At 61.1% G+C, this 23,518-nt stretch overlaps 1 protein-coding gene across 5 annotated transcripts; it reads left to right on the top strand.

The window, feature by feature from the left end:
* Positions 1 to 4,968: 4,968 nt before the first annotated feature.
* Positions 4,969 to 18,726, top strand: TGIF1 (TGFB induced factor homeobox 1). Of its 5 annotated transcripts, none has more exons than XM_064150323.1 (4): positions 4,969 to 5,108; positions 5,521 to 5,618; positions 14,832 to 15,052; positions 17,673 to 18,726. In XM_064150323.1, exons 1-4 carry the CDS (start codon positions 5,005 to 5,007, stop codon positions 18,207 to 18,209), a joined length of 960 nt encoding a protein of 319 aa, XP_064006393.1. In that variant the 5' UTR covers positions 4,969 to 5,004; the 3' UTR covers positions 18,210 to 18,726. The 5 variants fall into 5 exon arrangements, with proteins under 5 accessions (XP_064006393.1, XP_064006396.1, XP_064006395.1 ...); XM_064150326.1 differs by having other exon boundaries at positions 5,024 to 5,112; XM_064150325.1 differs by lacking the exon at positions 4,969 to 5,108 and having other exon boundaries at positions 5,148 to 5,618.
* The last annotated feature ends 4,792 nt before the right edge of the window (positions 18,727 to 23,518 follow it).

The following is a 23,518-nucleotide window of genomic DNA, read 5'->3' as shown; positions in this document are numbered from 1 at the left end:
AGGTGCCCATCTTACCATGCACTGTCCTATTGCCATGCATGCAGAGATGAGCTCCCTGCCACACCTGAGCTCTGATGCACTGTGGGGATGCCACCAGCCCCCTGAGCTCCTCAGTCCCGGGGTGCCTGAGCTGCTGGCAGTGTGCTGGTCCTGCTTAGCAGCTGCCCGAGACCACAGCTGCAGGTGAGGCCCCAGCCTGGACCTTCCTCCCCGAGGGCCTCAAGGCCCAGGCATCTGGAAAGCCTGCAACAGGAGAGGGAGATGCAGGCCCCTGGCGTGTGGAAGGCTCTTAGGTGCAGGCATAAACGATGAACTGGGAGAGGGGCAGCCCTGGAGGGGTCTGAGGAGGGTGTGGCCACAGGACTTGGGGACATGCTTCAGTGGCCATGGTGGTGCTGGGTTGCTGTCTGGGCTGGATGACCTTGGAGGGCTTTGCCTGCCCAAACAATTCCATGAGTCTACAAGCAAATGCAACCTTTTCCCCTCTGTGTGTCCAGCTTCTGTCAGCTCAGTGCTTGGACTATTCACAGCTCCCAGGGCAGATGCTGCAGAGCCTTTCGGTGGACTTCAGCCCAGGCAGTTGTGTCCCTGGGTGTCAGCAGGCGTTGGGCAAGCCCCGGTGAGGTCAGCTGTTGGAGCTGCTGTGTGCAAATAGCTGCTGAGCAGGCAGCTGGGGACAGAGGAAGCGAAAAAGCCCTCTCCAACCCCAGAAGGATTCACCTCCAGGAGTTCTCTGTCCTCCACAGCCCGTAGGACTCCAGGAGCTGGAACATTCCCTTGGGATGCCTCTCACTCCGTGACTAAGCAGCACATGTTTGTTCCAGTTGATGACCTCCATTACCTCGGGATGACTCCACCAGGCTGACAGATCACAGCCTCCAAAAGTTTCCACAGCAGTGGCAGTGGTGATGGGAAAAGAGCTGCAGGAGAGGGCGATGACAGAAAAAGATGACAAAGCCTTAAGGAGGGTCCTTAAGGAGGACTGGAGCAGTCCTGCTGACACTGGGAATCACAAAGCTGGTCCAGGTCACCTCCTCCTGCCTGCAGAGCCCGCACTTGGAAAAACTCCTGCCAGAAGAAGGGCAATGATGGGATGTGGTGGGAAGGAACCCCTGAAATTCATCCAGCTCAAGCCCTGCCCCAGCAGGGCACCCACAGCAGCTGCCCAGCAGCACAGTGCCCAGCTGGGGCTGGAAGCTCTCCACACAAGCAGACTGCACAACCTCTCTGGGCAGCCTGCTCCAGCCCTCCAGCACCCTCACACCAAACAACTTTCTCCTGCTCTTCAGCTGCCACCTCCTGGCTTCACTCAGTGGTGCTGCGTGGAAAATAAACTCCCTGCAATCTCCCAGCACTGAAAACCCAACAGAGAGACACTAGAACAGGCTGCCAAGGAGGTTGTGGATGCTCCCTTCCTGGAGGTGTTTGAAGCCAAGCTGGATGAGGCACTGATGAGCTGGAAGATCCCTTCCTACCCAAACCATTCCATCAATCTCTGCACAATGGCCTTCTGGAGCACAGGGCCCCAGGGGATGTCTGGGCGGCAGCCAACACCCCTTAGCTGTCACCTCAGCAGTGACAACTTCATTCTTCTCTTTAGTCATGGAAGATGCTGTGCAGGGCTCCACCCAGGTGAGGAGATCAGCTCACTCCGACCACCTGCAGGATGGATGCAGCAACCCCTAAGTGCCCAAAGTTGAATCCCACCTGCTGATGTTGGCAATCAATTCCAAACCAAGGACTTTGGAGCTCTAGGGGGTGAAGCTGGCACCAAAGATGAAGAACATGATCATGGTGGGGCTGCAACTTTGATTCTCCAAGCATCTCTCCAGACATGACTCCAGGTGCAGCAAAGCCAGCAGAGAAAGCAGTTCCAAACTCACTGTGATAGAAGTTCCACAAGAGCTATCGATGTGTCCTGGTAGCCAAGAAGGCTGATGGCCAGCAGGGCAAGTTCTCCTGCCCTCTGCTCTGCCCTGCTGAGGCCACAGCTGCAGTGCTGGGGCCAGTGCTGGGCACCCCAGTGCCAGGGCCAGGGAAGTGCTGCAGAGAGCCCAGGGCAGGCTGCAGAGCTGCTGAGGGGCCTGCAGCAGCTCTGGGAGCAGCACAGGCTGAGAGCCCTGGGGCTGAGAGCCTGCACAGGAGCAGCCCCAGAGGGGACCTCAGCAATGCTCAGCAAGAGATGAAGGAGCTGTGGGGGGCAAGAGCCTGGGGCCAGGCTCTGCTCAGTGGTGCCCAGGGACAGGGCAAGGGGCACACAGTGGAAGCCAGGAGGTGGCAGCTGAAGAGCAGGAGAAAGTTGTTTGGTGTGAGGGTGCTGGAGGGCTGGAGCAGGCTGCCCAGAGAGGCTGTGCAGTCTGCTTGTGTGGAGAGCTTCCAGCCCCAGCTGGGCACTGTGCTGCTGGGCAGCTGCTGTGGGTGCCCTGCTGGGGCAGGGCTGGGCTGGGGGAGCTCCAAGGGTCCCTTCCAGCCACAGCACTCTGGGATTCTGCATCTGAGCAGCCTCTAGAAGCTCAGGGACTGTCTTCAAAGACAGGGCTGCTGATATGGTGTCAAGTCCCACTAGGCAAGGAGATGAACTTGGCTGAAGCTGTTTGTTGTGTGATCAGGGGGAGCAGGAGCAGGCCTGGTCTGGTGGAGGCAGGGAGGTCAAGAGTCTTCAAGTGGTAAGGCAGCCTCAAGTTGTGCCAGGGTAGGTTTGGGTTGGAGATGAGGAACAGTTTTTGTGCTGCAGGAGTGGTCAGTCACTGGCACAGGCTGCCCAGGGAGGTGGTGGTGTGCCCATCGCTGGAGGGGCTCCAGACAGCTATGGGCATGGCAGCTGGAGCCATGGTTTGGTGGCCATGGTGGGGCTGGGCTGGTGCTGGGCTGGATGATCCTGGAGGCCTTTTCCCTCCCAAACAATTCCATGAGTCTGTGACGCAATTTGTAGAGGGGCCTGAGGCACTGCCCCATGCACCACTGCATGGGGAACATTCCTGGGATCCCGCAGCCCAGCAGAGCTGGGAGGGGTTGGTTCTGACACCCTGAAAAATGGAGCCCAGGATCAGTGGGAAAAGAAAACTTTTGTTTTCCTGCTCAGAGAGGTGTCCTTGCTGAGAGCAACAGCCCAAAGCAGCCCAAAACCCAGAGACAAACTCCCAGCCCGAACTGACCTCAAAGGAAAGCAAGGACGGGGAAAGGAGGGGACAGAAGATACAAAGGAAACAAAGTGGCAAAGGCAACGAAGCAAAAGGAAGAAACAAGCAAGAGGGGCAAGAGGAAAGGGGAGGGAGGAATGGGGGAAAGGAAGGGGGAAAAAGAACGCAAAGGGGAAAAGAAAGAGGGGGCAAGGGGGAATATAAGGGGGAGGTGAAAAGGAGAGGGGAGGCAAAAGAAGGAAAAGGGGGCAAGAGAATAGGAGGGGAAGGGAAAAAAAAGGGAAAGGGGTAGCAAAACCGAGAGGACGAAAACCGGGATGCTAAAAAAAGGCGGAGAGAAGGAAGCAGTGGAAAGGAGAAGGGAGAGCAGAAGCCAGGGAGCCGTTCGCGGCTCAGCTGCGCAGCAGCCCCGGGCCGAGCGGACTCTCTTCACCCCTGGCGTCTCTTTGTTAACTTCCCCCAGCACTTCTCGTCCGCCGCTCCGGCAGGAACCGAGCCCGGACCTGAGGAACAACAGCAGCAGGCAGCAGCCTGCGGCGGCAGCGCTCCCAGCCGGGCCGCAGGCACAAGCCGGGAGGCGCAGGACGGCCGCGGAAGCAGGCCCGCTGGGCACGCACAGCGCCCGCCACGGCAGCCCCGCCAGCAACGTGCCCCCCGGCTGCCGCACGCCGCCCGGGCAGGCCTGAGGGCAGCCCGCGGAGGGAAGGCGGCCCCGAGGGCGGGAAGCCGCCCAAGGGCACACGGGGCGGGCTGCGGGCGGCGAGCGACCCGCACGGCTGCACCGGGACCCTTCCTCGGCGGCCAGGTATGGCGGACGGCGCCGCGTTGGGTACACACACACAAGCTGTCAACAGCGGGCTGGACCCCCGCAAGCCGCCAACACCGAGCTGGGCACCTCTAAGCCGCTAACACCGAGCTACCCGCCCCCAGCCAACCGGCAGCACCGAGCTGCACCCCCCCGCAGGCCGGCAGCACGGCGCTGCGCCGGCTCCCCGGGCCGCCCTCCCCGCACGGACGTTGCACGGCCCGCGGCTATCGCAGCCGTTTGATCCCTGCCGTAATGCCACACCGAAACAGTTGCGATGTTCCCGGGTGGATTTGCCGCCGCTGCTGCCTCCTCGGCCGTGCCCCCGAGCTGCGGCGGGACGGGTGAAGGAACTCGGCTCCACCATTTCCTCCGGCGCCCGCTCCTCCTCCGGCAGCCCAACACGTGGCGGTGCAGCAACAACACAAATACCGCCGGGAGCGCTTTGCTGGCACTTTCCATTCCTGTGTCCCCCGCGCCCGCAGAATAAATGCCTTTCCATATGGGATTCCGCTCCGAAAGGGCTCTGGGAATTGGGGGGTGAACTGGGAGGGGTGGTAGGCATCGGGAGTTAGGTCCCTGGAAAAGAGCAGCCGGGAGATGCCAGGCTCTCCCCATCCCGCAGGAAAGCCAAACTGTTGCTACACGGCGCCAAACTGCGGATTTCACTGTTTTGTTTTCTCACAGCGACTAAACCCCAGCTGGGATGGAGGATGGTAAGAAAAACAGCCTTTAAGGGCCCAGAAACCAAAACAAATGCCCCCAAACCGTGTGTGTGTGTGTGGGGGGGGGGGGGGGGGGGGTAGTGCTATGGAAGGGGAGGTAGGAGGTGATGCACCATCACCTCCTTCCCCCCGACGTCAAGCAGAGATGAGGAGGGGGCTCCACTCGTGCCCCGGCCCTAGGGACCCTCCTTTCTTCTCGCCTCTATTGAGGGTGAAGGAGTGGGTGGTTCATCCGGCAGCAACAGGAGGAGGCTAGTCAAGGGCAGCTGTCAAAATCCCCCCCCCCCCCCTTCCTCTTCCCTGCTCCTTTTCCCTCCCTTCTCCTTCCAGTTTAATGATCAAACGTCTGCCTGGAAGAAAGCCGAGGAGCGAGAGGAGGCACGGAAGATTCTTCCCCCCCTCCACCTCCGCTGTGTGTGTGCAGGAACAAGTGAACAAGTGGGTACGAGCAACCCCCCCTCCCGTTTTACTCCGCCGTCCCTCCCCGTCTGACAGAGCCGGGAGGGGAGGAGAGAGAAGGGAGAGGAGGAGGAGGCAGCCTCGAGTGCCAGTGCATCGCCGGGTTACTCGCCGTGGGGAGGCGGGGGGAGGCGGCCGCCCTGCACCTTTCCCTCCCGGGCTTCTCCTCACTTTAGCAACCGGGCCCGGTGGAAAGGAACAAAGGGACCGTGTGTGTGTGTGGAGGAGATAACGGGAAAAGGAAAACCTCCACCGGAATAAATCCCCTCATCCTCCCGGGGCTGGAGGGAAAGGCAAAGTGCCCTGCGGCTGCCGCTGACAGGCGCCTGGCTCCGAGCTGCTGCTGCTTCATCACCATCATCATCACCACCGCCGTGCTCTCCCTCCTCAGCCTTCTCGGTGACGAGTTCCAAGGGGGGAGCAGTGCCCGACAACAACGGGGAAGAGAAACTTGGATCTGTCCTGCGACCGAGATGAAAAGTAAAAAAGGTAGCTGGGGGCGGGGGGAGGCAGCGGGGATCCCCAGATAGCTCTCCACGGGCACGGCTCGGGCCGGGGGGCGTTGCTGCCAAGCCGGAGGGAGTCTCGCTTTCCTCGGGAGCCCGGTGCAGTGTCCCCCCTCCCATGGAAGATGGCAGTGGCTGCTGCTTTCCCAGACAAAACACGCGGGGCTGTTGTCTGAGCAGCCGCCTCGCTGGCTCCCTGTCAAAAACATGCCCAAAGCCGCCCTCTTTGTGCCTACCGCAACTTTGCGTTCGCTCCTTCTTGTTCAGCCCCGCCGTGCCCTCCCCGAAGTCGCTTTTTGTCCGTTTGCCCACCGGGCAAAAGGAGGGGGGCGAGTGTGGGGTCGCTGTCCCGGCTTGGGGCACCCCCGGCCCCAGCTCCGCTGACTCTTTGTTCGCGGTGAACACGTTTGGGCTGGGGGTGGGGGTGGCTTGTGAGAAACGAGAGGGTCCCAAAGCTCCTCCTGACTTGCAGCTGCCTTGTTTTGGTTCGAGTTGCCTCATTTCCCTTCTCTTTATCCCTCTAAAAGAGGAAAACAAAAAAACCCAAACCCAAACACCCGAAAGTACAAAAGTTTCGACTCGGGGTCGAAAGGAGGAAGAGGGGCCGAGGTTTTTTCCCCACCCCCCCTGCCAAAATAAGGCTTCTTCAAAGTTTTCTTTGTGTGAATTCCCAGACCTAAAACTTTGCCCCCGTGGGCTTTTAAAAAGTGCTTTTTAAATCGCTCTCCAATCGCAGCTCGGCCACAAAGGCGCGGGACGTGCGGGTAGGACTTCAGTCGCGACTCTGCTCTCCGTCGCGATTCACGCAGCGCCAGCCCGCTCGGGAGCCAGGGGGGGTTCGCATGCACAAGAACACCATTAAATGACCCAAAAATGGAGGGTCTGAGTGGAGGCGGGGGGGAAGCGTAAGAAGTGCGCATGTTCAACGGCCGGAGTTGGGCTGTTTCTTACCCCCACCCCCCAGCCACATTCCTGCGGCTCCGCGCAGAGCAGCCCCGCTCCTCGCTAATGGCCCTGCGGTAATTAACGCACATGTCGGGAGATGCGATGCGCTAAGGCGGGTCGGGGCCGCTGGCAGCAGCCCTCTGCAGGCGCCCCCCGGCCGGCAGCAGCGGGCACACGGGCGGATGGAGCGCCGAACGCTTAAGTTTGGAGTTAGCTTTGCAGGCTGTTTGATCGCGGCGTGCTCCGCAGGCAGCCCAGCGGCGCGGCGGCGGGGCTCGGCCCCCCGAGGTAGGCTGACGGGAGGGCCTCTTGCTCCTCTTTCGCCCCTCTTTTTATTCCCTCCCCCCCCTTTTTAACTCTTTTTCGTCTCAGTTTTTTATCTTTTAAATATTTTTCATTTTTCTATTTTTCCTCCTTTTAATTATCCCTTATTTTTTCTTCTATTTTTTCTTTCTTTTCCCCCTCTTTTCCTTCCCCCCCTTTCTTTTTTTTTCCTCCACTTCTTTTTCGTTCTTCTCTTTCCCCTTTTCTCTGTCTCTTTCTCTCCTCTTCCCCCCCGCCTTTTCCCCCCTCGCCGTGCCCGAACCCAGCGCAGTTATTTTTAGGACATTCCAGCGCTCCCTGTTTGCACAGCAGCGGTGGAGCTGGTTTCCTGCTGCTCACTCCCATTGTTCGGGCTGCTCCCCCCTCTCCCCTTTTCTCCTCTCACCCCCCAGCCCCCACCCCCCCAGGGCAGCTGCTGAGACACCAAACTCCTGCGAACTGCAGGGTGAAAAGCGCTGACGTCGCTCCGAGGTGTCCATGTGTAGGGCTTTGTGCGCGCCTGGCAGAGGGGGGGCTGGCAGGGCCGGAACAATGGGAACAATGAGGGGTGACAGGCTGAGGAGGGACAACTTGAGAGAGAGGAGAGGGGCCGGGGGCCGCGGCGGGGGCAGGGCTGCGCGGCAGGAGTTAAAGGGGTGGAGACGCGGAGGGAAACTTTGCGCCGCGGGCCGGGGGGTGCCTTTGTTTCCGCCAAGGTTGGTCGGGGCTTGTCGCTACTCGTGACCTGGCGGCCCAGCGCCGCTCGCAACTCCGCCGGGAGTGACTCCGCCGCCGGGGCCCGCACCCCGAAGCCGGGGAGAGGCAGAGCCGAGAGATTCACCAGTCAGGCCCCCCCACATCTGGCTGGCGTGGGGACCGGAGCCCCCCAAATCTGGCCGGTTTAGCCCGATGAAGTGCAGATTGTGCAACAGGAGAAACCGCACAAACCTGGTTCCTCAATTCCCTTCCCTGGGAGGAAAGAGGGGCAGGGGTTTGGTGGGGCTTTGGGGTTGCGTTGGGGTTTGGCTGTGGATGCTCCCTCCTGCGTCCAGGTCGTTCTCGGGGAGCAGTGACCGGGACGGTTTTTTTGGTGGGGCTTCGAAGCTGGGATGAAATTTGAGCTGCTTCGGTGCCCGCCTGGAGGCTGCTGCCTGTTGGTCGTTCTTCCTGTGGTTTGGTTGCTGGGGGGAGCTGGGTTGGGTTGTGCTGAGATTTGGGGAGGGGGAGTTGCGTTTTTGTGGGGGTCACTGGTTTGAGGTGTTTGGTGTTATGGTGTTGGGGGCTTGTGGTTTTGAGGTGTTTGGGAGGGTGGTTGTGTTTGGGGGTGTTTGGCTTTGGGGGGGTTCGCTGTGGTTTTGGGGGGGCTGTGCTTTGGGTTGTGGTTTTGGAGAGGTTATTGTGGTTTTGGGGGGCGGTGGAGTTTGGGTTTGGAGGTGTCCGGCTGCATTTGGGGGACTTTGGGAGTTTGTGGGGAGTTGTGGTTTTGGCTGGGTTTGGTTTGGGGGGTGTTTGGTTGTCTTTTGGGGAGTGGTTTGTTGGCTCAGGGGAGTGCTGGGTTGCCGGGGGCTGGTTCGGGGGGGGGGGTGCCTTGGTGCGGTGCTTGCGGAGCTGCCAGCCCGAGTCTGAGCGCCGCGGGGGCTCCGTGCAGGATGGCTTCATTGAGGGCTAAGGAGCCGATAGGGCCTGGGCCGGAGCAGGGGGAGGCATCTGCTCGAGTCCGCACATGTCGGGGAGCCCTCTCCAGCCTGGGTTAGAGCAGGATCGGGGCTGGGAGGTGGGAGCTGCTTCTCTGTGTCTCCGAGCCCTTCGGGAGCTCCGAGACGTCCAAGGTGGGGGGGCTGGGGGTGGCTTTTGTTCATCCCCTTCCTGGTCAGAAGGTTGTCGGCTCTGCTTTGAACAGCAAGGGGCTGCTGCTGCCCTCCCTCCCACACCCTGGCACAGGTTGTTTGTCCTGAGCCTCGGCCCACATTTTTCATCTGCTTTGACTTCCTCAGCCTCCCTAAAATACTTTGTCCTTCCCCTCCTTCTGCAGGAGCAGGAGGCAGTTTGGAACTCAGCCTTGCTCCTGGCTCTGCTCACGCCTGCCAGGCTGTTAATGGTTGGGTGTTGAGCCTGCACTAGGTTGTGACCTCCTCTAAGGGCTTGTTCCAGGCAGCACAACGTTCAGGATGCGGGGGACACCTCCAGCTGGGAGGCTGGAGGAGGATGCAGGCATTTGTTTAGGCTGAGTAGTAGAAGTGGCTTCACAGAAAGGGTTCTGCAGGCACTGGACCCGGCTGTCGGGGAGGTGGTGGAGTCCCCATCCCTGGAGGTGATTCTGCGTGCTGAGGCTGGGCAGTCTTGGGTGGGTTTTGTGTCCTTGTGTGGGGTGTGTAGGAGAAATGTCTTTAGCAGAGAGGTGGTGCTGAGGGCTGTAGGTGGTGGCTCGGCAGCAGTGCTGGGATTGTGAGCTCTGGGTGACAGTTGGGCTTGGTGACCTCAGAGCTCTCTTCCAACCGCAGCAGCTCTTCTGTAGAGGAGAGGCTGCTGGTGTGGTTCTGAAGCCACAGATAGCATGGGCAGACCATCTGGGCCTGGTGGTGGGACAGTGCTGGCATGGGCAGACCATTTAGGGGTGGTGGGGGATTTGTCTGTAAATACCTGAGGTGTGGGTGTCCAGCTGAAGGTGCCAGACTCTTTGGGATGGTACCCAGTGACAGGACAAGGAACTGAGCTACAAAGCTGCTGAGGGGCCTGGAGCAGCAAAGGCTAAGAGCAGCCCCAGAGGGGACCTCAGCAATGCTCAGCAAGAGCTGAAGCAGCTGTGGGGGGCAAGAGGCTGGGGCCAGGCTCTGCTCACTGGTGCCCAGGGACAGGGCAAGGGGCACACAGTGGAAGCCAGGAGGTGGCAGCTGAAGAGCAGGAGAAAGTTGTTTGGTGTGAGGGTGCTGGAGGGCTGGAGCAGGCTGCCCAGAGAGGTTGTGCAGTCTGCTTGTGTGGAGAGCTTCCAGCCCCAGCTGGGCACTGTGCTGCTGGGCAGATGCTGTGGGTGCCCTGCTGGGGCAGGGCTTGTGGAGCTCCAGAGCTCCCTTCCAGCCGTTCTGTGCTGGGAATATTCAGGAGCTGTTGCTCTCTTCCACCCAAGGGAAGGCAGAACTGAGGCAGCAGCCTGCACTCCCTGCCTGCGCCTGGCAAACAAGGCTCAGGTGCAGTCAAAGTCACCGCCCGGCCAACCGTCACCTGCCTGTCCCGCAGTGAGTCACCAGGCAGCACCCAGCAGCAGCTGCCCTTTGCTCGTGTGGCGGCGGTGACACACTGAGTTAGTGACACACTGAGCTGCCCTCGCTCCAGCGGCCAGCCCGCGGCTGCTGCCACCTCTCCTGCCTCAGGAGCGCAGCGGCGGTGGGCGGCAGCCAGCGGCCCCGCAGGAAGCCAGGGTGGGACATGTCCTACTCTGTCCCAGCTGACAGCGCTTGGCAGGAGGAGCAGCAGCCACGTTGTGGCTGTCAAGGCTGTGTTTCATCAAAGCTTTCCTGCTGATCACAGCCCAGCTTTGTTTCTCCTGTCTTGTGAGTAATCAGCCCCTGCGCCGCTGGCTTCCTGTGCTAGCAGCGCCCAGCTGAAAGGAGCTGCTGGCCAGGCTCCATCCCGGCCTCCTGCCATCCGGCACCATCAGTGGAGCCTGCTGGACACCACCGGCAACCCCCGGATGACCTCCTCGCTTATTTCACCTCCTTCTCTCCTGTCTCCTCCTCAACACACTTCATCTAAACAGAGAAACTGCTTCTGCAGGGCAAAACCAAAGCAGCACGAGTGGCTTGCAGAGGAGCAACAGGCCAGGGAACAGCATGGTGGGAAGGGACCTCTGGAGCCCACCCAGTGCACCCCCTGTCCCAGCAGGGCACCCACAGCAGCTGCCCAGCAGCACAGTGCCCAGCTGGGGCTGGAAGCTCTCCACACAAGCAGACTGCACAACCTCTCTGGGCAGCCTGCTCCAGCCCTCCAGCACCCTCACACCAAACAACTTTCTCCTGCTCTTCAGCTGCCACCTCCTGGCTTCCACTGTGTGCCCCTTGCCCTGTCCCTGGGCACCACTGAGCAGAGCCTGGCCCCAGCCTCTGGTCCCCCACAGCTCCTTCATCTCTTGCTGAGGTCCCCTCTGGGGCTGCTCCTGTGCAGGCTCTCAGCCCCAGGGCTCTCAGCCTGTGCTGCTCCCAGAGCTGCTCCAGGCCCCTCGGCAGCCTCCCCTGGATCTGGAGCCAGGTTTGCAGTCGCTTGAGGAGGTGCTGAGCTGCTGTTGCAGAGCCCTTGGTGCTGTCCCTGTGGGATCTCGGTTGTAGAGAAGTGCTCCTGAAGGTTTGATGGTGCAAGGCCTCTGCTCTGGGCTGGGATGTGTGACAGGACTTTTCCTGCAGCTGTGCTAGATGCAAAAGCAGCCTCTGGGCATGGTTTTGCAAGCAGGCTCACCACACTTTCTCCATGAATAAAGACCCTGTTGACACAGCGTGGACCTTATCTCCTGTGCCGTTGTTCCTGGGCCGTGACTGGATAATTCATGGAGCTAATCATCAGAGGAGAAACTTGGTGGTGTGTCAGTGCAGGCTTGGCTGCTGACATCAATCAGCAGTGCAGGGGCTGGAAACAATACTAAGTAAGTTCCTGGAGGAACTCTGCCAGGGCAGTCACAGATTGGTCATCCTGCTGGGAAAGTGCCTCAGCAACAGGCAGGGAGGGTTGGGCAACTGCTCTGAGCTGGAGACTGCTGGGGCAACCTCTAACCTGAGCCTAAAGGCGTTGGGGCCACCCGCACCGGGCTGGACACTGGGCTGGAGGTGTCGGCACAGCCTGTGCCCTGAGCTGCAGGGTGCTGCAGCAGCAGGAAGGGACTGCGCCGGCAGCTGGGCTTGGACGGGTGGGTAGAGGTCCTCAGCTCCCCCGCCCCAGGTGTGAGGAGGATTTGCACACCCCGAGACTCTCTTCCCCTTGTGGTGTGGTGCTTCGGGGGTGCCTTTGGGCTTTAGGTGATGTTCATTTCTACAGTGTTTTTACTTGTGGAAGTACCCAGAGCTGAAAATAAAGTCACAGAAGGGCTTTGAGTGGAAAGACCTCCATGCTCGCCCACTCCAACCATTCTCCACCTCTGCCCATGCTGGGACTGAGCCATGGCCCTCAGCACCATGGCTCTGCCTCTTGGGAACACCTCCAGGGGTGGGCACTCAGCCACCAAACTGGGCAGCCTGGGCCAGGCTTGCAGAACCCTTCCAGTCGAGAAGTTTCTTCTCAATTCCAACCTAAACCTCCCCTGGGGTAACCTGAGGCCATTTCCTCTTGTCCTGTGCCTTGTTCCTAGGCAGCAGAGCCCAACCCCAGCTGGCTGCAGCCTCCTCTCAGGGAGCTGCAGAGGACAATGAGGTCTCCCTCAGCCTCTTCTTCCCCACACTTGCAGCCCCCCAGCTCCCTTAGCTGCTCCTCCCCAGCCCTGCTCTCCAGACCCTGCCCCAGCCCTGCTGCCCTTCTCTGGACCTTCTCCAGCCCCCGTTTTAGGGCTGCCTTTGTTTCCTCGCACAGAGTCTCCGAGTTCTGGCTGCTTGCCCACGTGGAGCGTTTCACTTCTGACCTTTAGCTGCTCCTTACTCTGAGGTTTGTTTGGTTTCGGTGTGAGTGACCCAAGCTTCTCCTCCCCCCGCAGTCTGGGGCTGAACACGCAGGAGCTGAAGGACTTGTTTGGCCTTCTGGAGCTTCTAGGAGATGTTTCTGCCAACCAGCGCTGATCTCACTGGGATCTTAGCTGGAGTTACACAGGGTTTGTAAGATCCCTGCTGTGGGGAGCACTAAGCTGTGTCTTGCTCTCTGCCCTTCTCTTGTATTGCACCATTTGTTTCCTTGCACGCCTCCAGACTTCTCCAACGTCAACCACAGGGGCAGAGCTTGAGCCTTTCTCAACTAATTAACCACTCATAACTAGTTTGTTTCAATTTGATTTGCACACCACAGCTTCATCTTCTAATGCTGTGATGTGACACCAGGATGTGGGACTGACTGGAGGGCAGGGATGGCACCCAGAGTGGTCTCGACAGGCTGGAGAAGGGAGCCAGTGCCAACCTCATGAGGTGCAACAAGGCACAAGGCAAGGTCCTGCAGCTGGCCCAGGCCAGGCCCAGGCACAAATCCAGGCTGGGGGCAGAGTGGGTTGGGAGCAGCCCTGAAGAAAGAGCCTTGGGGGTGTTGGGTGCTGAGCAGCTCCCCAGCAGCCAGCAGTGCCCTCCTGCAGCCCAGCAGGCAGCTGTGTGCTGGCTGCAGCCAGGGGAGGGTGGGCAGAGGGCAGGAGAGGGCATTGTGCCCCTTGGCTCTGCTCAGACCTCACCTCCAGCACTGCCCTCAGCTCTGCTCTCCCCATCAGAAGAAGGGCACAGAGCTGCTGGAGAGAGGCCAGAGGAGGTCACAAAGATGATGCCAGGGCTGGAGCTGCTCTGCTGTGAGCACAGGCAGAGGGAGCCTGCAGGGGGACTTGTGCTGAGGGGCCTGAGCCAGGCCAAGGGCAATGGTTTGGAGCTGAGGCAGAGCAGGCTGAGAGTGGAGCTGAGGCAGAAGTTGTTGAGTGTGAGGGTGGTGAGAGCCTGGCACAGGCTGCCCAGGGAGGCTGTGGCTGCCTCCTGCCTGGGGCTGTTGCAGGCCAGGCTGGATGAGGCCTGGAGCAGCTGAGTGTGGCTGAGATGCCCCTGGCATGGAAGGAGGTTGGAGGGGATGATCTTGGAGATCCTTTCTCCCCACCCCGTTTTGTGAATCTCTGAACATTGCACCGGTGAATGTGTGAGAGGAAAAACAAGGTGAGGGAAGAAAGAAAGGAATCAGGATGCAAAGTGGTGCCTTGGAAAGCAACGAGTGCCAGCCAGACATAAAGTGGTTGTGGTTGGTTGGTACTCCAAGTGCACTTCAGGTGGAGAGGTTGCCCTGGTGGACTCTCAGGCCCTTGGTTCTTCTCATTCCCCTCTACTTTGGTGTCCCTCCCGGGTGCGAGTCCGCTCCGAGGTGGGGCAGGCACTGCTCCCCTCTGCTGGCTGCTGTTGCTCTCTTCTTTCGGATCAGCAGATCTGACAGCAGCTCTCAAAGCCTCAAGCTCCATCTGCCAGGAGAGGCTCTCCAGCACCCCCCAGAACCGTTACTGGCCCACTCCTTGAGTTGGGTGTCTCCAGCCCCTGCTTTTTGAGCTTTTGAGGAGAAGCATGGGTTCAGGCAGCCTTGGTGGCAGGTCAGAGCTATGCAGAAGGCTGCCAGGGGAAGCAGAAACTGAGGGCTTGCAGAGCAGGCCAGGCCTGCTGCTGCTGCTGGTTCAGCTTGGCAGGGTTGCAGGACAGGTCTGAGAGAAGCACAGTGAGGACAGGTGGTGGAACACAGGGTGACCCACAGGGTGTTGGACCAGAGTGGCTGAAGCATTTGGGAGGCACCAGTTCAGGCTCGGGGGTGAGGAGAAGGAGAGCACCACGGTCCTCAGCACCACCTCCACAGCTCTGAGACCCCTCCAGGCATGGGGACCCCAGTGCTGCCCTGGGCAGCCTGGGCCAGGCCTGGACACCCCTTCTGGGGCAGGAATTGCTGCTCATGTCCAACCTAAATGTTCCCTGGGGCAGCTCGAGGTCATTTACTCTTGTCCTGTTAGTTGTTCTTCGGGAGCAGAGCCCAGCCGCAGCTGGCTGCAGCCTCCTCCTGGGGAGCTGCAGAGGGCAATGAGGTCTCCCTCAGCCTCCTCTAGTCCATACTGCACCCCTCCAGCTCCCTCTGCTGCTCCTCCCCAGCCCTATTCTCCGGGGCTTGCTTGCCCCGTCTGGCCCTGCTCCAGCCCCTCTGTGTCCGTCTGGGAGAGAGGGACCCGCACTGAGCGCTGCAGAGGGGCCGGGGGGGCTGCTCCGGCAGCAGGGTCTGGGGAGCTCCCCGGCAGCCCGGCACATCGCTGCTGCCCTGTCGCCCGCAGGTGGAGTTGCGCTGTCGGGCAGCGAGACGGAGGACGATGACACCATGGACGTGCCCCTGGACCTGTCGTCGGGCTCGGGCAAGCGGCGGCGCCGCGGGAACCTGCCCAAGGAGTCTGTGCAGATCCTGCGGGACTGGCTCTACGAGCACCGCTACAACGCCTACCCCTCGGAGCAGGAGAAGGCGCTGCTGTCGCGCCAGACGCACCTCTCCACGCTGCAGGTACGCTGCCCACCGCGGGCACCCGGGCTGGGCACAGCGCCTCGGCCGCCCCGGGCTGCAGGCCTGCTGGCGCTCCACAGCTGCCCGAAGGCAGCCGGGGCCGGGTGGCGTTGGGCTCCTCTGCCCAGCAGCAAGTCGCAGAGCAAGATTGCACGGCCTCAGGTTTTGCCAGGAGAGGTTTAGGCTGGACATGAGGAACAATTTCTGCCCCAAAGCGGTTGTCCAGGCCTGGCTCAGGCTACCTAGGTGAAGCCCCTACCTCTGGAGGGATTCCAAGGCTCTGGAGCTGTGGTACTGAGGGCCATGGGTTGGTGGTGTCCTGGCACTGCTGGGGTAAGGCTAGGCTGGATGATCTGGAGGGTCTCTTCCAGCCAAGACAGTTGTGTGGCTCCACACTGAGACACTTGAGAAGCTCTATCTCATCGGGGCTGTGAGACCACTTGGGTGCATGATTCTTGTCTTCTCTCACCGTCTCTGGTGGAAAACTTCTGTTGTGAAGGTGCTGGAGACCTGGGGCAGGCTGCCCAGAGAGAATGTGCAGTCTCCTTGTCTGGAGGGCTTCCAGCCCCAGCTGGGCACTGTGCTGCTGGGCAGATGCTGTGGAGCAGGGCCTGGGCTGGGTGAGCTCCAGAGGTCCCTTCCCACTACACCACTCTGGGACTCTGTTTAGGCCATTGCCAGCTGCTGCTCTCCACCTGGGGGAAGGCTGCTGCAGGAGGAGGTGGTGGGTAAACTCTGGTTTGGTTTTGAGAGGTGCTAAACATGGAGCTGCTCTTCTGGGCTTTGCTTTTTAGCATTAATTCATTGATTGATAGAATGGGTTGGAAGGGGCCTTAAAGACCACCCAGTACCCAGTAGCACAGGCAGGGACTCCTCCCAGCAGCACAGCTTGCTCCAGGCCTCATCCAGCCTCGCCTGGAACACCTCCAGGGAGGGGCATCCACAGCCTCCCTGAGCAACCTGTGCCAGTGTCTCCCCACCCTCGCTGTCAGGAATTTCTTCCTGATTTCCAGTTCCAATCCCCCTCTCCCAGCTCAAAGCCATTGTTCCTCATCCTGGCACTCAAAGCCCTTGTCAAAAGTCCCTCCCCAGCTTGTTTGTAGAGCCCCTTCAGCTGCTAGAAGGCCACCAGAAGGTCTCCCTGGAGCCCTTAGACGTGCTGGAAGTGCCCGTGAAAGGAAGGCTCCTCTGTGGTAGGCCCTCAAGAGCTCCTCCTTTATGTAGTAAATGGACAGGGGAGGAATAAAAACAAAGTGTAAGGAGTGTGTTGTCTGGGCCAGGAAGCTGGTTTGATGTTTAAACAAGGCCAACCTTCAGTGAGGTCACCGCTGCTGTGTCTGCGGACACAGGCAGTTGAACAGGGAAAATCAGTAACTGCTAGTGGGAGGGGAGGCAGTGCCGGGGAGGGCAGCCTGGGCTGTTGCTGATTAACCCCAGCCTGAGGAGCAGTGCCCAGCAGGTTAGAGAGACTGCTCGGGAGCTACAGCTCAGCCGCCGTCCCGGAGCAGCCTTCAGATGCAGCTCATGGAGCAGGGCAGAGCCGTGGCCAGGCGTGCCAGGGCTTGCCAGCTGAGCTGCCTTTGTTCCGGGCTTGCTGGGAGGGAGTCCTGCAGCTCCCACTGCAGCGGTGGCACAGAGATGGAAACTATGGAATGGTGTGGCTGGAAGGGAGCTCTGGAGCTCCCCCAGCCCTGCCCCAGCAGGGCACCCACAGCAGCTGCCCAGCAGCACAGTGCCCAGCTGGGGCTGGAAGCTCTCCACACAAGCAGACTGCACAACCTCTCTGGGCAGCCTGCTCCAGCCCTCCAGCACCCTCACACCAAACAACTTTCTCCTGCTCTTCAGCTGCCACCTCCTGGCTTCCACTGTGTGCCCCTTGCCTGTCCCTGGGCACCGAGCAGAGCCTGGCCCCAGCCTCTTGCCCCCCACAGCTCTTTCAGCTCTGGCTGAGCATTGCTGAGGTCCCCTCTGGGGCAGCTCCTGTGCAGGCTCTCAGCCCCAGGGCTCTCAGCCTCTGCTGCTCCCAGAGCTGCTGCAGGCCCCTCAGCAGCTCTGCAGCCTGCCCTGGGCTCTCTGCAGCACTGTCCTGGCCCTGGCACTGGGGTGCCCAGCACAGGCCCAGCACTGCAGCTGTGTGCAGGGCAGAGCAGAGGGCAGGAGAACCTCCCTTGCCCTGCTGGCCACGTTCTCCTTCATGCCCCACAGCAGACCATCAGCCTTGTTGGCCAGAAGGGCACCTTGGTGGCCCTTGGGCAGCTTACCGTGTACAAGGACTGCAAAGTCTTCCACCGTGAAGCTGCTTCCCTGCAGGACAACCTCTGTCTGCATCCGCTGTCCGTAGCAGAAATGTTCCAGTCCGTCCTTGGCCCTCCTGGCTCCGCTGCCCTCTCTGCAGTAGACGCAGTAGGGAGGCTGTGGATGTGCCCTCCCCGGAGCTGTTCTGGGCAGGCTGCGCTGGTGTGAGGTGTCGCTGCCCGTGGCAAGGGGCTGGTGCCGGACGGTCCTTGGGGTGCCTGCGAGTTGTGGGAGTGGGGCGCCAGGGGGGCCGTGGGCGCAGGCCGGGCGGGGGCCGCGGCGCAGGGGGGCCGCTGGGCTCAGCTGTCCCTTGGTGCCTCCGCAGGTCTGCAACTGGTTCATCAACGCGCGGCGCCGGCTGCTGCCCGACATGCTGCGCAGGGACGGCAAAGACCCCAACCAGTTCACCATCTCGCGTCGCGGCGCCAAGCTCCCCGAGGGCGGCCTGCTGGCCGAGCCGGCCCCGGGCGCCCAGAACTGCATCCCGCTGCTGGAGGAGGCCTCCGCCTGCCTGCCGGCCGCGCTGGGCAAGGCTCTGTCCTGCGGCGGGCCCGCGCCGCTGGCCCGGCCCTCCGTCATCTGCCACACCACCGTGACGGCGCTCCGGGATGCCCCCCTGCCCCGCTGCCAGCCCCCGGACCTGCCGCCGCCGGCCGCGCCCGCTCTGACAGACAGCTGCCCCTGCCCGGCGCCGGAGCCCGCCAGCCCCGCCGCCGGCCCCGCCGCGCAGAGCGGCCTCTTCAACACCCCGCCGCCCACCCCGCCCGACCTCCACCAGGACTTCAGCGGCTTCCAGCTCCTGGTGGACGTTGCGCTCAAGCGGGCCGCGGAGATGGAGCTGCAGGCCAAGCTGGTGGCCTGAGCCCCGGGCGCCCCTCCAGGGCCGGCCTGGGCGGCGCTGGGCTCGGGGCTTTGGTTCTTCTTGACCTTATTTGCACAAGGGATCGCCGAAGCGCAGCTCCCTCCGGCCGCCCTGGGCGGCCTGCAGCCGAGCGCTGCTCCTGCCGAGGCGCAGAACTTTGAAGCTACTGTAGCGAGGAGCCGTGAGGGGAGCCTGGTGTAGTGCTGGGGCTGGTCGTTGGTTTGGTTTTTAACGTTTCCTTTGTAGCTTTCGGGTTTGTTGTTTCCATAATGTGAGCTGGCTCCCAGCCCCAGGTGATTCGCTGGGCCTGGGCTTTGTGTTCCTTTCAGACTGTGCAATATCTGGATGATGATGATGATGATGATGATGATACAAAGTCTTCTTCTGAGCATTCCCCACGTGCTGGCTAAGAGAAATCCTCCGTATTTTTTTTAACAAATACCAATTTTGGATGATTTACACTTTTTATTTCCCTCCCCCCCCATAAGGTAATAAACTATTTTCTTTACAAACAGAAGCAGAGAGTAGTTTGTTTGCAGCTGGAGCAGGAGCTCCACAGAACAGACTTTACTCAGCAAAGGCTGAGGTCTGACTCCTCTCCTCTCTTCCCCTCCCCTCAAGGATCCTTTCCTGTGGAGTCCTGCCTGGGGGGGAGAAGCTGGGCAGGAGCCAGCAGTGGGCACTGCCAGCCCAGAAGGCCAAGGGCAGCCTGGGCAGCATCCAAAGTAGCCTGGGCAGGGATGCAGAGAGGGGATCATAGAATTGGTTTGGCTGCAAAAAAGATTAAGATCATCAAGTCCAACCACTGACCTAACACCACCCTGCCCACTGAACCATGTCCCACAGTGCTGTGGCTGCATGGTTTTTGAACACCTCCAAGGATGGGGACTCCACCATCTTCTGCTCTGCTCTGGGGAGAGCTCAGCTGCAGGGCTGGGGACAGCTGTGGGAGCCCAGCACAGGGGAGACCTGGAGCTGGTGGAGAGGGCCCAGAGGAGGCCACCGAGATGCTGAGGGGGCAGGAGAAGCTCTGCTGTGGGCACAGGCTGGGAGAGCTGTGGCTGCTCAGCCTGCAGGGGAGAAGGCTGCAGGCAGAGCCCAGAGCTGCAGCTCAGCACCTGCAGGGCAGCTGCAGGCAGGCTGGGCAGGGACTGCTCAGAAGGGGCTGTGGGCAATGGTTTGGCAGTGGAGCAGGGCAGAGCTGGGCTGGAGCTGAGGAGGAAGCTGTGCAGAGTGAGGGTGGGCAGAGCCTGGCACAGGCTGCCCAGGGCTGTGCTTGAGGCCCCATCCCTGCAGCCATCCAAGCTCAGCCTTGCTGTGTGCCTGTGCAGCCTGCCCTGGCTGCAGCTGTCCCTGTGCCTGCAGGGGTGGCCAGGGTGAGCTCGGAGGGTCCCTTCCAAGCCGGCCTGTGAAGTTAGTGGCAGGCAGAGGTCTCTTGGTTTGGGGAGCTGCAGGAGTTCCTGATCAGGTGGCTGAAGGAATGCTGAGGAGCAGCCAGCAGGACCTGTCCATCTCCTCTGTGGGCACTTCACAAAGAGGTCAAAGGCAGCTGGGTGGCAAATCAGCACATTGCAGGGGAGAATCTTTAACCCCTCAGAATTCCAGCTTTTGGCTCCGAGATGTGCTGCAGGGCTAGGGGATAAAACTGGTTCCTTTGGGTTGGAAAGGACCTTCCAGCTCACCCAGTCCAACCATTCCCCACCTCTGCCCATGCTGGGACTGAGCCATGGCCCTCAGCACCATGGCTCTGCCTCTTGGGAACACCTCCAGGGGTGGGCACTCAGCCACCAAACTGGGCAGCCTGGGCCAGGCTTGCAGAACCCTTCCAGTCGAGAAGTTTCTTCTCAATTCCAACCTAAACCTCCCCTGGGGTAACCTGAGGCCATTTCCTCTTGTCCTGTGCCTTGTTCCTAGGGAGCAGAGCCCAACCCCAGCTGGCTGCAGCCTCCTCTCAGGGAGCTGCAGAGGGCAATGAGGTCTCCCTCAGCCTCCTTTATGCCACACTGCACCCCCCCAGCTCCCTCAGCTGCTCCTCTGCAGACCCTGCCCCACCTCTGTTGCCCTTTTCTGGCCCTGCTCCAGCCCCTCAGTGTCCTGGCAGTGATGGCCCCAAACTGACCCCAGCAGTCCAAGTGTGGCCTCAGCAGTGCCCAGTCCAGGGGCACAATCCCTGCCCTGCTCCTGCTGCCCACAGCATTGCTGCTCCAGGCCAGGCTGCTGGTGCCCTTCCTGCCCCCTGGGCACAGCCTGGCTCACCTCCAGCCGCCGTTGAGCAGGCTGGCAGCCTGTGCCCAGGCCTGGGGAGTGTGGGGCTGTGCCCGGGCAGCAGCCTGGAGTTTCCCGTCAGAGGAGGCCTTTGCTGTGCCGCTGGCTTGCTCCTGACAGCTGTGGGCAGCCCACGGCAGGAGGCTGGAGCTGGATGGTCTCAAGGTCCCTTCCAACCCATGCCGTGACTCTGGATCTCACCTCTGGCTCCTTCTCCCTAGGAAGCCTTCAGCTGCTCTGACAGTTTGTGATTTCACTTCCTCTTCCTGCTGCAGCCTTCTGACTGCCTGACCTTGTGCCCACTGTTGTCTTCTCCTTTCTTTAGCACTTCTGGTCTCAATGCTTGCTGGACCTCTCCCTCTGCCACCTCTCCCTGCCTGCAGCTGCTCCCACAGCAGGGCACATCCTGCCCGTGGCTGAGCGGGGGCTTGCTGTGACTGCTGGGGGCTGCTCTCAGAGCCAGCTGGTCCTTGCTGCCCACTGAACCAACCACAGCAGCAGATCCTGCTGCCAGGCAAAGCACTCAGCCTCTGCACATCTTCCTGCTGGAGGGCAGGGACTTAATGCTTTCTGTACTGGCCAGGCCCAGAGAGGTTCTCCTGCCCTCTGCTCTGCCCTACTGAGAGCACAGCTGCAGTGCCAGAGCCAGGGAAATGCTGCAGAGAGCCCAGGGCAGGCTGCAGAGCTGCTGAGGGGCCTGGAGCAGCTCTGGGAGCAGCACAGGCTGAGAGCCCTGGGGCTGAGAGCCTGCACAGGAGCAGCCTGGAGGGCTGGAGCAGGCTGCCCAGAGAGGTTGTGCAGTCTGCTTGTGTGGAGAGCTTCCAGCCCCAGCTGGGCACTGTGCTGCTGGGCAGCTGCTGTGGGTGCCCTGCTGGGGCAGGGGGTGCACTGGGTGGGCTCCAGAGCTGCCTTCCCACACCCAGTGCTGTGTGGTTCTGCGAGCTGCAGAGAGGAGCAATTAGAGCCAGAGCCCATCCGGTGCTGTGGGAAGCAGAGGACTGGGTTTGGCTCCCAGCTGGTGGTGCTCCTGGTGCCAGCACGGGGTGCTGGATGTGCCCAGGTGTGGAGCAGCATTCCTGTAGCAGGCTGCAGGGCTGGGCCAGGTCAGGTTATCCCTGCTCAGGGGGTTGCTGCTGCAGCTGGTTCTTGCTGCCAGGTTCAGCTGTCCGGAGCTCGGCCCAGGTACTGCCAGCGATGTGCTGCCAGCCTTCTCCCAGGGCTTGCTCAGAGTGTGCTGCAAAGCCTCCTGCAGACAGCTTCTGTGGGGGCACAGCCTGCCTCTGCCCCCCCAGCTCCCTGCCCCCACAGACAGGCCTCCCCTGCTCACCACCCACACTTCAGCCAGCTTCATCTCCTTGCCTACTGGCACTTGGCCCCAGATCAGCAGCACTGCCCCTGAAGGCTCCCGAGGCTGCCCAGATGCAGAACCTACCTTGGCCTTCTGGTCACACTCTTCTGCATGCCCCCCCAGGACACCACTGCCCTTCTTGACCAGGAGGTCAGGCAGCTGCTGCTGTGACTCAAGTTTTAGATGGCAGCCTGGCAGTGCTGCCACCCTCCTGTGTCACCCTGCTGCCACTCCCCACCAGCCTGCCCCTCTGCTCTGTGCCCCGCTGGGCTGCTGCCCTGCTGCTCACTGCTGTCCTCAGGCTGAGCCTAGCACCTCCCTGCCTGGGCTGCATTTTCCTCCACGGACGCCACACAGTGCCCACGTCTGCCCCTGGCTCCACGGGAGCCCTGCTGTGCCGTGGGGGAGTGGGGACCTGCAGATAAGTGGCAGAGGAATGTCTCTGGGAGCCTTGAGGAGAGCCAAGGCTGTGTCAGACCCAGCCAAGGCTGAGCACAGCTGCAGCGAGGACACAGCCCACAGCTGGGCAGCTGTCGGGGGGGCTGGCACTGGGTGTCAGAGGGGAGCTGGTCCTGCACCTAATGCTCAAAGCCTTGTGGAGAGCCTGGTGCAGCAGGTCTATCCTCACACCCAAACCACCACAGCTGATGCCCTGACCCTGGCTCGGGGCTGCAGATCCTGTTGAAGAGTAAAAGCAGCAGAGAATCCCCAAATCCCAGCTGGTGTGGTGGGAGTGGACCTCTGGAGCCCACCCAGCCCAAGCCCTGCCCCAGCAGGGCACCCCCAGCAGCTGCCCAGCAGCACAGTGCCCAGCTGGGGCTGGAAGCTCTCCACACAAGCAGACTGCACAACCTCTCTGGGCAGCCTGCTCCAGCCCTCCAGCACCCTCACACCAAACAACTTTCTCCTGCTCTTCAGCTGCCACCTCCTGGCTTCCACTGTGTGCCCCTTGGCCTGTCCCTGGGCACCACTGAGCAGAGCCTGGCCCCAGCCTCGTGCCCCCCACAGCTGCTTCAGCTCTGGCTGAGCATTGCTGAGGTCCCCTCTGGGGCTGCTCCACAGCCTCCCAGCGAGGTTTCTGTTTACGATCCTTTGATCCCTTCTCTGCTCTGTTTTTGTTGGGTCTGCAGGCCAAGGGACACTGCAGAGGACTTTGTCCCTTCAGTGATTTACTTTAATTTGCATGCTGAAGCAGGCTGGCAGCAGGGCAGCATTGACAGACTGGGTTGTGTTGGGAGGCACCTCAGAGACCACCAGCTCCAGCCCCCTGCCATACCCAGGGACCCCTCCCACCAGCACAGGCTGCAACACCTCCAGGGAGGGCACATCCATAGCTCCCCTGGGCAGCCTATGCCAGTGTCTCCTCACACTCACTGTCAAGAATTCTTCCTCCTCTTCACTCTCATCTCCTCTTTCCCATCTCAAAGCCATTGCCTCTCATCCTGGCACTGCCAGCCCTTGTCCAAAGCTCCTCCCCAGCTCTTCTGCAGCCCCTTCAGGTCCTGGCAGGCTGCTCTGGAGCCTTCTCTTCAGCAGGGTGAACAGCCCAGGATGAGCTACTCCATCACTTGCCCACCCTGGCAGCCAAGCCATGGTCCACCCCTGGAGCAGAGTGCCCAGGGGGGTTGTGGAGATTTTCAAGGTCCACTTGGAAGCATTCCTGTGTGCCCTGTCCTGGGTGATCCTGCTCGGGCAG

The sequence above is a fragment of the Pogoniulus pusillus genome, chromosome 10 (genome assembly GCF_015220805.1).
Source record: "Pogoniulus pusillus isolate bPogPus1 chromosome 10, bPogPus1.pri, whole genome shotgun sequence".
In the NCBI taxonomy this organism is placed as follows: domain Eukaryota; kingdom Metazoa; phylum Chordata; class Aves; order Piciformes; family Lybiidae; genus Pogoniulus; species Pogoniulus pusillus.
This window is presented reverse-complemented; position numbering and strand designations above follow the sequence as displayed.

Coding starts and splice junctions, on each gene's coding strand:
- TGIF1 (XM_064150323.1), top strand. CDS start 5,005: ATGATCAAACGTCTGCCTGGAAGAAAGCCGAGGAGCGAGAGGAGGCAC. Junction 5,109..5,520: donor GTGCAGGAACAAGTGAACAA/GTGGGTACGAGC, acceptor CTCCCTCCTCAG/CCTTCTCGGTGACGAGTTCC. Junction 5,619..14,831: donor CGAGATGAAAAGTAAAAAAG/GTAGCTGGGGGC, acceptor TGTCGCCCGCAG/GTGGAGTTGCGCTGTCGGGC.